Genomic DNA, 13,206 nt, shown 5'->3' with positions numbered 1-13,206 from the left:
AACAATGGTTGGTGTTTGTTGAGCCTAATTTATGTTTTTGATAATTTGAAATGAGTCAAGGATGGAGAGAGAGAGAAAGAGAGAGAGAAGCAAGACAAGATGTTTCTATCTATAGAAATGTCTAGTCTGAAACCAAACTGAAGAGAATGCGCTATAATGTTGATGGCAGTTGAACAAATCGCAATTTAATGGGAGAAATCAATCTTTTACAAACATAAAACTTGATTCTCACACTGTTAAGCCAAACAAAAGAGTCCATTTGGCCAAGTAAAATGATTTTGACTGTGATTCTATATGTCCACCTCGTCTACAGGCCAGGAAGAATGGACAACCACCCGCACCAAGGCCCCCCCAGCACGAACCACCAAAGGCGTGTACAGGGAACAACCCTACACCAGATACTGAACTGTTCCCCCACAACCCCTCCCTTCCAACCTGCAGAGACAGCATCACGGGTCACCCCCCCCCCCCCTCCCCTCAAGTAAAGGATTTTCTATGGACTATCCCACTCCTTTTTAGAATAAAATGGAAAAAAAGAAACAAAAAAGAAAAAAGAAATACAAAATGAAAAACACACATCCAACCTGGAGAGGAGGAGAGGAGATCACAGCAACCCGCTGATTGTAAACTGAGTTGACCGTGACTGTGGCTGTGGAGGATGGTGAAAATAATGACCGTTACTTATTCCCGAGAAGGACTAAAGAGGATCGCTGTACGATTAGATGAGTAAGCAAGTAAACTCTTGATTCTTTACATTAAACAATTACAGTTATTACGGGCAATCGGGCAAAGGTATAGAGGAGGGGTGAACGTTCTTTTAAGGTGTTACTTATTTAGCCTAGCGAGATGAGATACTATGTACAGTAGATGATGTCTTTTTTTCCCTTGCTATCGAGTGATTGGTTTTCAGTGTGACTCTTGCAAATTCTACTTTAATGAGAAATCTAGAGGAGTGTGAGAGTCGAAGGTGAAATCATATGATGCACATATTGTTGTACTCCTTTCCTTTTTTGTAATTGAAAGTACTTCAGAATTAAGGGGCTTATAGAAGCATGTTGTGAAATGTCATTGTGCAGAATTGTTTTTATTTTTTGATTGATCCAAGAGAAAGAAAATAAGAAAAAAATCCTTACATGGTGTAAATGTTTTTGATGTTGTGTTCACCATTCTGATTCACCATTAATCATACATATAGTAGGATCTTTTTTTCCCCTCTTTTGCTCCCAGAAGGTAATTCATCTACATAGGCGCTTTCAGTATATTTTTGTGTTTCCTTATCCTGACAGATTCCATTCTATCAGGGATAAGAGTAGAATTGCTGACTCTTAAAAGCAAGCTGAACCACACTCTGATAATAATCCATTTCCCATATAAAAATGTCGAAAAAGACAAAAAAAATATCAGTGAAATTCAGGTAAGGCTTTTAGTCTTGAGATATAAGTAGGAGTATTATCATTGTACGCTTGTGTAAGCCCTTTAATCCTTACTATTTGGTTGATGCTATAATAAAAAAAAATTGAAAGAATACCCATGTGTTTGAGAGGAACCTCTGTTTTTAATGATCATTTTAAGGAAAAGCACAATAATTTAAACTAATATATAACACATCTCTAACTACCTTTTAAACGATTGGTTCAGAATCTTGTTCTAGTACATTGCATTTACACGGTAGGCTTTTAAAGACGATGTAAAATTGCTTAAAATTCAATAAAAAGGAATTTTAACAGCATGCTGAGCAATTCCCACTAAGTTTTCTTTTTTTCAAAAGCTGAAACCAGAGAAGCAGCAGATAATGTAGTCACCCTTTTATCTACAGAAATATGATTAATTTATCTAATCAATTCTTAATGCTGCTCAGAATTACCCATGGGATTTTAAATAGACCACCAGTTAGGAGATATTTAGATAGCCCAGAATGTCATTTTTTTTCATTCTATTTTCACTTGCTTTGATATCTGTAAGCCTCTTGCTCTTACTCAGGTTGAGGAATTCAGAAAGCACACAACCCAATTCTGGCCATGTTCAGTCGTGGGTTTCATGGTTTACACAGCAGTGAAAGCTCTGTTTAGTAACCCAGAGGTTCAAATGCATTTGTTAGACCTCCCTTAAGATTCTGTATGCTCTTCTATATGTAGGCTAATTCTATGGCATTAAGAGATGTCTTCCTATTTGGCCATAGAAAGAGCCATATCAGTAACTTGATGCTTTTTCAGCAGCTACGATTTCCAACACCAGTCCTAACTGAAACATCTGTTTTTATTAAGACAGATAAAGCTATCAGTGATCCTATAACATTACAAGACGTCTACAGTACTCAAATGTTAACTCTTTTACAATGCACCTTTTGAGGTTTGTTTTATGTTCCTTTTGGAGGACGAGGGGTTTGGAAGGAGAAGTGGGAGGACCTCCGGTTTTTTTTCTGTTGTTGTTTTGCTCTCTCTTCCTACTTCTGGTCATGTGACCTCTCCCAGTGTTCTAAAGGGCCCCACCCCCCCTACCCTCTAAATGACCCTCGCTGACCTCCGCAGAGAGAGGATGGCAGTAGCTGTTTAAAAAGACCTCCGTTTGACAAGGTAACCAAACCTAACCCGCTTAACTGCACTCCTAATGAAGCTATAATGATACAATAAACATAAACACTCAAGTCCAAATAAGGAAGTGTTACCAATAAGATGACTTCATTATGACTCTTGTCTCGTTAAAAGTTAAAGAAAGAAAAAGAGAAAAAAACGGCAAGAAAATAAAAGCCCCCTTTTTGTGGTATATCTGGGGGAATAATTAGAAGAGATTAAAACTGGTAAAAAGAATTATAAATAGTTGTAATATTCTCTTAACTTCTTTACGTATAATAACATTATTATAAGCCAGTGATAAAATGTTCCATTGTGCTATTAAAAGACTGAATGGCTTTTTAAAGGACAGAACTTGCTAAAAGCATAGACTTCTATCAGATATCTCCATACAGTACTTCTATTGGCATCATTTGCTGTTGCTGTTATTTTTATGGCCTGCACATGGTTCTTTACATTTCACAATATATCTTGTCCCCTCCTCTTTTCTAGGACAACATCCAGTGATAGGCCATAGCAGTGATAGGCCACTCCTCACAGTCCGTTTACAGGTGAGTTTAAAAGTTTCATCAACCAAACACTACAGCAGATAGACATGATTTATAAGGCAGAAAAAGAAAATGGCTGCTACAATCTCCATGATTTGTACTTGTAATGTACACAACATGTGTATTCTGGAAGGGTTAGTTCTCTCTCCTTTAGCGCATACATTCAGTCGAAGATGGAAGCACTCATATCTGATATTGCAGTAAAAAAAAAAAAAAAAATCACATTTCTTCAGTTTTATGAGTCCAGATTGGACAGTGCTCTGGTTTCACATATATCCATCTCAGCACCATCTCATCTCTTTTCCCGTTAAAAACATGGACCTTGAAGAAATGGTGGACATCCATAACGTCTCTGCTTTTAGCACCCTCCTCCTCCTCCTCCTCCTCCTCCGTGCTCTCTCACCTCGTATGCCCTGGTGCGTTTTCCCCTTCAGAGCACACCGAGTCGCTCTGGCTCTTTAGCGGTCAGGGGGGATGAATTTGATCTTTCTCTTCAAACGGTCACCTTTCAGCACAGAGTGGCACAAACTTGATTTTCTCTTTACGGTCCTCCCCAATTACTTTCCTCTCTCCTTCAAAAAGCTGGTACTCTTTGTTGCCATCAACTAGTGCCCGCAAACACTCTGCTGATGCATCTCGGTCACCCGGCACAGCAATTTTCAGAAGCTCTTCTTTTTTATATATGAGACAGAAAATAAAACGCTTCCTTACCAGCTTGTTGTGACCCCCTCCCTAGTGTTTCTTTGTCTATTTTTAGCAACTCTGAGAAGATGTTTTGCTATCAGAATTGTGAAAGCGAGTTTATCTGCTTCTAATTGTTATATGCATATTTGTGCATATAACCATAGTATTTGTTATTTCAAGCAGCATTTGCCTATCTGGATTTGCTTAAATGCTAGTGTATCTTTATAAACGAAGAGTAGCTGTGTGCACATCGCTCCTTGCAGGTGCAGGACAAATGGAGAGTAGCTTCAATAAAAGAATATAATGTCTGCACACTGCTATTTGCTCCCGTTTAATGTTTTAAAACAAGCAACGTTTTGACCCTACTGGGTCTTCATCAGACAAATGGTTAACACATACGTTGAAGGGATCTTTCTAAAAGAACCAACAGGTACTACGCTATGAATTGTTTGTACTGTTGAGGTACCAAAAGATGATTCTAATCACAATCATTCATGCATACCCTCGCCAGTTTTTGCACACATGAATTTGCATGCCATACAATAGACATGATTTATTCATGACCGATGTCCAAATCTGGATGACACCACTGTGATGTGGGATGACTGCACTGCTGCCAAAGTCCCGTGGCTCCCCAGATCAATAACCACCGCCAGCCTCCTCCAGCGGTGCATTTCATGAGCTCAAATCCACTGGGAGAGAGAGAGAGGAGAGGACGAGACTCGGGGAGATGCTCCAGGATCCTCTTCAGGCGATCTCCACCTCTCCTCCTCTCCTCTCTATCTCCCTCCATCCTAATCCTCTCTGTTATACTACCCCCTCAATCCTCCCCCTGAGCCCCCATCACCCCCTCTCTCCCCCCATCCTCTCTCTCTCTCTCTCTCTCTTCTCTCTCTCTCTCTCTCTTCTTTCTCTCTCTCTCTCTCTCTCTTTCTCTCTCGCCGTGGCTGGCAAGGGTGCTGCTGGCACCCCTTTTGTGCCCGGGCGATTAGTGTCCTCCAGTGCTCCCGGAGGACAGGGGGCTTTGTGCCACGTAAGCCCTGACAGGGGGTGCTTTCAGGCGGGGGATGAGCACGCAAGCCAGGGCTCCCTTTGTACACCCCAAAGAGATAATGACTTATTGATTGTTTTTGACAAAAATCCATTAGCTCCACCGAGCGCTTGACTAAATGTATCTCCAAGAGGAACATATGTTAAAAGTGATTAAAGAACAACTCTGTTTTTTTTTTGTGTGTGTATGTGTGTGTGTGTGTTTTGTTTGTTTTCCGTAGACTTCCGTTGCTCGTTTTGCTGTTTGGAGTTATTGTTGCTTATATGAGCCTGACTTGACACCCCCCCCCCTCCCCCCCCCTCTCTCTTTCTCTATCTTTCTTCCTCTCCTCCATTTCCAGGGTGTTTTCCAACATGAGAGAAACAGACCAGCCTGAAACCTTGTTCAATACCGAAGAATGCAACAGAGGATGGCACCATGCAGCACCGACAGTAATAACCAAAACAATGCCAGATCAGAGGACACAACCAAAGACATCTTTCCCCCTCTCCTTCGCCCACCTCCCCTCCTCCCCACCTCCTCCCCTCTCAGAGAGACTGCAGCCTGATCTGTATTAGGAGGCGCGGAGTGACAAGGTCTTTCTGAGACATTAGCGGAGATGTTCAGACTCTGCTGCCAAGAAAACACGGAGAGAGTGCTAAAAGGAGTGTGTGTGTGTGTGTGTGTGTGTGTGTGCGTGTGTCTGTGCGTGTGTCTGTGCATGCGTGTGTGTGTGTGTGTGTGTGTGTGTCTGTGCATGCGTTTGTGTGTGCGTGTGTGTGTGTGTGTGTGTGTGCATGTCTGGTGTGTGTGTGTGTGTGTCTGGTGTGTGATGTATGTGGGGGTGGTGTTAATGTGTGTATCAAACCCACTCTCTCCCTCACACATTCGCTGTCATCTTCCTCCCTCTGTCTGTTTCCCTCTTGCTTCTTCTCCCAAAGGGAGAGCTGCGTAGGCTCCATAATGGAGCAGCACATCCAGGGTGGAGGTGGTGGTGGTGGCGGTGGTGGTGGTGGTGTCTGGGCCGGATATGGAGTCGGCTGGAATGTGTTCTGAGTGTTTTCCTTCTTAAACACTCCGACTCCCAGACTTCCACTCGCCCATACATCCCCCTGCAGCCGCATACATTTTACAGTAGCGTGAACTGACAGTGAACCCACTTAACGGAGTGCATCTAGCTCAACTGTCTGATGGCTAATGGGAAATTGTGCCCGCCTCCCCTACACACACACACACACACACACACACACACACACACACACACACGTGTACACACACACACACACACACACACACACACACACACACACACACACACACGTGCACACACACACACACACACACACACACACACACACACACACACACACACCGCCACTCTCTTTCAGATCGGCATAGAGAAGGACAGCGAGACTGGATTAATATTGCAGCGAGCCTTCAACGCTTCACCAAATTGCTAGAAATGACACTTTCTAATTACATTCTTGTTTTGTTCATTGTGGAATATCTAATCCCCTTCTGATGAATAAATCATAGACCTCCAGTGCCTTATTGTATGTCAGCTGGCTCCTGCGCCTCTTTAAGGGGAAGCACTGTCAACACGGAGACTTACTGTAATGTTCGTACTTAATGTGCTTGTGTGGAGAAGGGTTTTTTTTTGGTGGTAATGCCACTTTTGCCTGTAAAGTTGGGTTGACCATAACTTACAGTGTTTGTTGCGTGTCAAAAAGGGTGGAATTCATCCAAGGCTTGATAACTTAATAGTGTTGTTCCACTATTATAGCAATAAGTTTCAACTGCATTGTTTTTGGCTTGTAGATTTCTTGTTTTCCAAATGAAACAGATACTTTGACAAACTGATCTGACGCCTGGCATACTTTTTGTTTTCCATCCCAAGCAATGGCAAATCACGCAAATGGTCCCCTCCCTGAGAATTGTGCCCATGACATTGGCACGGCTTAAGCCAAACTCTCTAACTCAAGCTCCCCGAGCCAAAAAACAGAGACCAGATTAAACAGAAACCAGTCTTTACACTGAAATCAGCATAGAAGCGAAATGATGGGATTTAGCCAACCTGTCCATGATATTTCAATAAAACATGAAAGGGTTGAGTGCACTGAGTGGTGTATTTTAAGTTGAATGACATTTGTTCTTATATTCTGGACCGTTTAGTATTTTTGCTGCCTTGTCAGTATATGTTTTTTTTTTCAATATTGCCCTCAACTCTCCAGAGCTCTTGTGTCATGGCAGCCTCCTCCTTACCCCCTCCTCCTCCCTAGCAAAGACTCCAGCACTCCAACTCCTAACAGATTAATGTCCTCTACGGCAGACAATAGTTTTCCATTAGGGAAAGTGATTCTAGTCTGACGTCTAGGCAATATTCACCCCCCCCCCCCCCCACCACCACCACCACCCCCCACCCCGACCACCACCACCCCCCCCCCCCCCCCACCCACCCACCACCAACCCCCCCAGAAGACGGTGGTGCTGAGAGCTCCCGGTTCCGTCCACGAGTCCCTGCTCGACCTTCACGGCTCCTACTTCCCCCCTGGGCCCGAGTGTTGTCGTTTTTTTTGTTGTTTTTTTTTCACTCCAATGAAAGGCTGGCACGGAAAGCAGCTGGCCCCCGGTGAAACAGCAGCACCTGAGGTGACACCACCACAGCTGCCTGCACTGTCAAGAGAGAGAAAGAGAGGGAGAGAGAGGAACAGAAAAGCAGGAGAGAGAGAGAGAGAGAGCGAGAGAGAGAGAGAGAAGAGAGGGGAAAAGAGAGGGAGAGAGGAACAGAAAAGCAGGAGAAAGAGAGAGAGAGAGAGAGAGAGAGAGAGAGCGAGCGGGAGAGGTGATTTGAACTCTTATGGTAAGATCCAGTCCAAGACGGCTGAGTGACCCTGGTCTGCACAAGAGCGTCTCTCTCCCACAGTCGTAATGTAAACAGCCTGATGGAGGGCTCTTGAGTTGAGCTGTCAGCAGCACAGTGCTTCTGAGCAGCACTTTGGCCTACAGACGCTCCCAGTGATTCCGCACGAACGAACGAACGAACGAAACACAGTGCATGGCCAACTGTCCACTGGAAAACTTTGAGAGTAAATGAATGTGTGTGTTTGGGTGGAAAACACAATGGCACTTCTCCACGTTTCCGTCTGCACCGTTATTTTATGAAATGAACTCGATCTGTATCCCAGAACATGTCTTACAAAGATTACTGATGTCAATCACCATTTTGATTAGGAGACCAAGAATTTCAGCAAATCCTTATGAAAGGTTAGAAGGAGATGTCTTGTAGCACATTGCTTCTTCAAAGGAATTTCTTGGGAGGCTTTCATTGATTGTGTATTAAGGACTTTTTTTGTCTCACTTTGTGCCTTGTAGTAAGGCCAAAGAGTCTGCAGGAACCCAAATGCCCCTTTTATTTCATGATTAACTTGTGGACTTCTGCCCTTGATTAAAGTGCTGTGGGCCGTCTGGCCCCCACTCAGAAAGGATGTGTTAACATCACATGAATAAAGGTCTGAATATCTGAATGAATCAAGTCAGGCTTAAATGAAGCTGTGTGTGTGTGTGTGTGTGTGTGTGTGTGTGTGTGTGTGTGTGTGTGTGTGTGTGTGTGCGCGTGCGTGTGATGTCTTCACTATCTGTTTGTCTTTGTCTATTTGTGTGTAGAAAAAAACCCAGACACTATGCCACGTTTCTCTATGCTGTCAATAAGGCATTGTCAATAAACAAAAGTATTTGTGTTCATTTCATGACCTCTTTATTGTCAAATCCATACACACAGTAATTTTATGAGACATCGCGCCCTGCCTGCAGGCATGGCGGAATCCATGCTCCTCTCCATAATTCAGTGTAATTAGAAAATGACACATTGAAGACTTGCATCCACAATTAGGGGGAAGTGATTCATTTGTAAACCGGTGAGGGAAACAATTGATGCAGCGTAATTGCAATCAATGCTGTGCTTAGCAGGAGCCCGTTTTCCTCTCAAATCAAATTGAATGTCTTTTTTTTTTTTTTGGTGGAAAAAATCTCACCCCGCCTATCATCAACTCGTTGCTATGCTGCAGACGGAAAATTCAGTCTGTGAGTCCTTGTAGGCCTAACGTGTCCTGATTGGTCACGGATAGCCTACCTTTGTTTTTTTTATAAGTGTCCTGTGCCTAACATCAAAAGATAAATACCATTAATTACAGTGTACAAGAACTAATAAAGTACAGACGCTTTAATTAACACTCCCCCATTACGACTACCTTCATCGACAGGTCTTGCCTCAGGGTCGCCGAGGGACTTTTTCCAACATTGCTTGGAATTACAGTATTCAGTCTGGGCTGGCTATTCATCTCTATGGCAGCCTACACCCGGGGATAGACAGAGAGCCTTCACAATAACGTCTAGGTAAATAAGGGCTTCTGTGTGTGGGGAATAGGGGCGGCTATAGGTAAACCTTGATAGAGTTCAGACAGCTTTCTAAAACATCAAACGTGTTCGTAACACTGTGATGCAGTATTCTTCGCAAAGCCCCCTCGAAACAATATCAGCAGATCAAACACGAACTGAAGAACCTTCCGCCATAAAAACTCAAAAGCTTTTTAATATTGTATATTCTGTCACTGTTGCCATCTGAGAGGCGTCTGTGTAACAGCTTTCTTTTTCTCCATTTTTTTTCTCTCGTCCTCGTCGAGATGTAAATATGACCCTCTTTCATCTCTCAGGTCCCATCATTTCCAACTCGCCGGACTTTGAAGTTTCATCCGCTAGTTTAAAAGTCCGTCTGCTCCCTCCACTGAAAGCAAATGGAGGCGGCTCAGTACTTTTCATCCGTGGTGCTGTTGAATACATGAGCACCCACTATATCGTATAGTGTCTTGTATATCCACACCATGACTGCGGTGTCAGATGTGGCTTATGGAGAGTCACCATCTCTTGATGAATGTGACTGTGAACCCTGGGGTGACCTTAAGGGTAGTAGTGTGGGGCAAAATCTGAATCTGATGTCTGCTGTCTTCAAAGTGTCTCAGTGAGAACTGGAAACAGTGGAGAAGACAATTCAATGCTGTTGTAAGTATCAAAGAGCTGAAATACTCTACTTTGATAGAATTTTAAACCCATTGTAGGCTAAATGGCTGTACCGGTGAACTATTAAAAGTAATTTATTGGAAAGTTCCATCTTTGTCTCAAGGTTAAACATGATTAAACTTGGGCTATTTCCTACATAAAACTTGGATAACTGCAATGGTTACTGGAATTGATGGGTTTTACCAACCTAATACAGGAGTTGTTTCTAAGAATCACTTGCCTACTTTCATAGAAAGTATGCTGTTATATCTTGAGTTATCGCAAATCTAAACAGTTCTTAGCATGGGTCTTAGTTGAGTTGATAGGTAATAGTCAATGTTTTTCTTGGTATTCTTGTGGTGTAGTTTCTATGTATTTATCTGTGTATTACCTGTAGTTATTTCCCAAAAAAGTGATATCATTTACTGGTAATAGTTGTTGAGGTTTAATTCCATGTGTAGTCTCTCTGTATTTACCTACAGGTTCATCCAATAATTTACTGTGTATTTACTTGGTGGGTAATTAGGGGAATATAAATGCCAATTACACGTTCATCACAAGATTACACAAGATTACATTTTACCTTTTAAACAGCCTAATCAAACCACAACCGACTGATAAAAACAGATGAAGACTGACATGGTTGTTGAATATATACTGCATATAGACTGTACAAAGCTTTCAGGGTTAAGCACAACCTCACATTATATCTGCCTGTTAACAAAAGGCAAAGTGTTATCAGAAAGGCTGCGAAGACACATGCTGTATCTTTCACGCATATGGCCAGTCCTGTTTGTGGTCAGGCGGTCTGGCGGGGGAGCTGGTTCTGACTTCTCGTATTGCCTGTCTGACAACCTGCTGCTGATCATTCATTCAAGTGTGTGTCTTTCTAAAGACTCAAAGGGGCCTGTCACCTCCCCACCTTAGCTGCCATGAAGTACAGAGGTGTTGAATGGCAAGGGAACCGAGATGTCAGCTGGCTTGGTTGACAGTTCCCATTGCTTAGTTTGTGTGCATTCATTACATTTCCATCAAGTACCATGCCACTGTCTTACCATAGACCAACAGCCATTCATGCTGTGTTTCTTGATGGTATAGCCTAATATCTTTTAAGTGCACTTTAATGAGTGCCTTTGTGTTGGGTGGGTGGTGGTGGTGGTGGTGGTGTTATTGCCAGGCTACTATTGCAAACAGGACATAATTGGAAGAAAGTGGGCACAAGGGTCTTTAGATAAATAATGGAAAAAAGAAATTATAGCCCACTACTTTTTTACTCCCACATGTCTTCTCTCTGGAAGGGGTTTGAGCTTTCGTTTTGACATTTTGGCACAACTGCCTGAAGTCTGACATTTGGAACTTTTCCATACTGTGACTAAAACTCATAGTTGGTTAAGTTCTGCTGCTCACTTTATATGTTAAGTGTAAAGAGAGTGCAGTGAAGGTCATTTAAATTCATTTTCCATTTTGAGAACTCCCATCTGAGAAAAAAAATCTATCATCATGCTTTGGCTGTGGAGATTTTCAGTGTGTTATGAAAGCATAAATGTACAATACTTAGATGAAGCAATCTAAATCTTTATGGTTTGTAGACATTGCTGCTTGCTATGGTCTCACTGGGTTTGAGACCCAGAGTATTCCATGGAGGTATCATGGAAGGTAGAATGCAGACCGAGAGAAAGTGGTGTCAAATCTCTCAAATTCATCTCCATGACAATTTCTGCATCACAATCAGTACTGGGGCATCAGACTAAAAGGTTGACCACCTAAGGCAAACATGTCCAATGACAGATGGCATAACAAAGGACTGCATCACTAGCTTGAAATTACACGTACAGCTGGAAGATTGTGTCATTCATCTAGAGGCCTGAGAGAGTGATGTTGGATGTATGTCTTTGTGCTTGTGATAGGTAGATGGTAAGTGGAAACTAGCTGTGCAACAGCTGCTAGCTACACCAACTCACTCCCTGTGTAACTACATATCCGTCCAACAAACCTCTTCAAGGTTCTTTCAGGACCTTATTGACTTTTAACCCTCAGACACACAGGTTTTAAGCTAACAGGTTCACACTGGGGCATACCAAACTTGAAGGTATCTACATAAGAGTGACATGACACTGTCATGTTTATACATCCTCCCTCGCTCCTCGGGCCTCGATCCTCACTGATCTACATTTACTGTAGAATGATGGGGCGACAACAAGGGATAGTCTATCCCTTCTTCTATCTTTCTTTATGTAGATTAGTGAGGATCGAGGATCGAGGAGCGAGGGAGGACGTATAAACGCTACATGAGAGGCACCCTAAGAGTTAGGGTTAGGGTTAGGGTTCATGTGTCATGTATTCATGACAGTGTCATGTCACTCTTAGATACCTTCAAGTAAAGTGTGACTAAGTGTAAATGGTCTTGCAATATACAACTTTAACCTCATCAGGGATAATTAAGGTTACCGGATTGTTTGTTGTTGTTTGTCATCATAGATAGCATGGCACATATTTAAGGCATATGACATTTCCCTCAGTATGCTTTATGCTTATGTATTTGCAATAAGCCAGGTCTGATTGGAAGATGGAACTTTGTTTCAAAGTTTCCCTGACAACAAACTTTTTTTACAAACTTTTACCTAACCCTAGGTAAGCCAAAACGCCTCCCAGCACCAAATGTACTGTACCTGAAAGTCCATACTGTACCTGTCATGGAGAAATTGCATTCTTCTAAGGTAGCCTCGTGAGAAAGGTGGAGCCCCATAGTGGAGCTCAGACTCTTGCCTCCAGTCTAGGGCTCTACAGTCTGAAGGGTTGTTGTTCCCTATATGACAGGGCCAATATCATAAAGCAGGACTAGCTTCATTTTGACAAACTGTGACCATTTTCAATAAATGAAGGAAAAAATTATGACATACAGTACATCAAAAATAGATACATAGAAGGAAGGAAGGACAAATTGACTTATAATTTTACATTATGTTTTTTGACTTTGTTAATTCAGTTGTTGCCAAAATCCAAAATGCCTGCAATATAACCTGTCTTAGTACTTCACCTAAGTAAAAGCTTAATTAAGGTTGTTTTGCGAATGGAAATCAGAATCTTATTAAGTAACACACAAAACTGCAGTCCAACTCTCATTTCTCTTCCTTAAGGTGCTATTCTTGGTGCACAAAACCACACTTAATTACATTCTCAAAAAAGTGATTGGAGCATGCTTTTCTCAAATTAAAAAAAAGGGAAATTATTTTTCTCTTCCTCAAATATAATTAAAAGTGACAATACAACTGAAATAGTGTAATTGAAAGAAAATGATTTTCTTTGGCACTGGCTGAGTCTC

General features: G+C 42.2%; 1 protein-coding gene and 1 long non-coding RNA gene across 3 annotated transcripts in view; both read left to right on the top strand.

Annotated features, from left to right (window-relative positions):
- The window catches only part of khdrbs3 (KH domain containing, RNA binding, signal transduction associated 3), a 116,797-nt gene extending 116,326 nt beyond the window's left edge, over positions 1–471 (top strand). For both annotated transcript variants that reach the window (XM_062529371.1, XM_062529372.1), the window contains exon 9: positions 314–471. In XM_062529371.1, the coding sequence (XP_062385355.1) occupies positions 314–405 (92 nt within the window). In that variant the 3' untranslated portion in view covers positions 406–471. The remainder of the gene's footprint in view (positions 1–313) is intronic.
- An 8-nt stretch (positions 472–479) lies between these two features.
- On the top strand, positions 480–5,568 carry LOC134072604 (uncharacterized). The gene is made up of 3 exons (XR_009937184.1): positions 480–726; positions 3,063–3,121; positions 5,194–5,568. It is a non-coding gene; the product is annotated as an uncharacterized LOC134072604 (long non-coding RNA).
- The last annotated feature ends 7,638 nt before the right edge of the window (positions 5,569–13,206 follow it).

This window comes from Sardina pilchardus, chromosome 24 (assembly GCF_963854185.1).
Source record: "Sardina pilchardus chromosome 24, fSarPil1.1, whole genome shotgun sequence".
Taxonomy (NCBI): Eukaryota; Metazoa; Chordata; class Actinopteri; order Clupeiformes; family Clupeidae; genus Sardina; species Sardina pilchardus.
The sequence above is the reverse complement of the archived record's forward strand: the minus strand, read 5'-3'. Positions and strand labels throughout refer to the sequence as shown.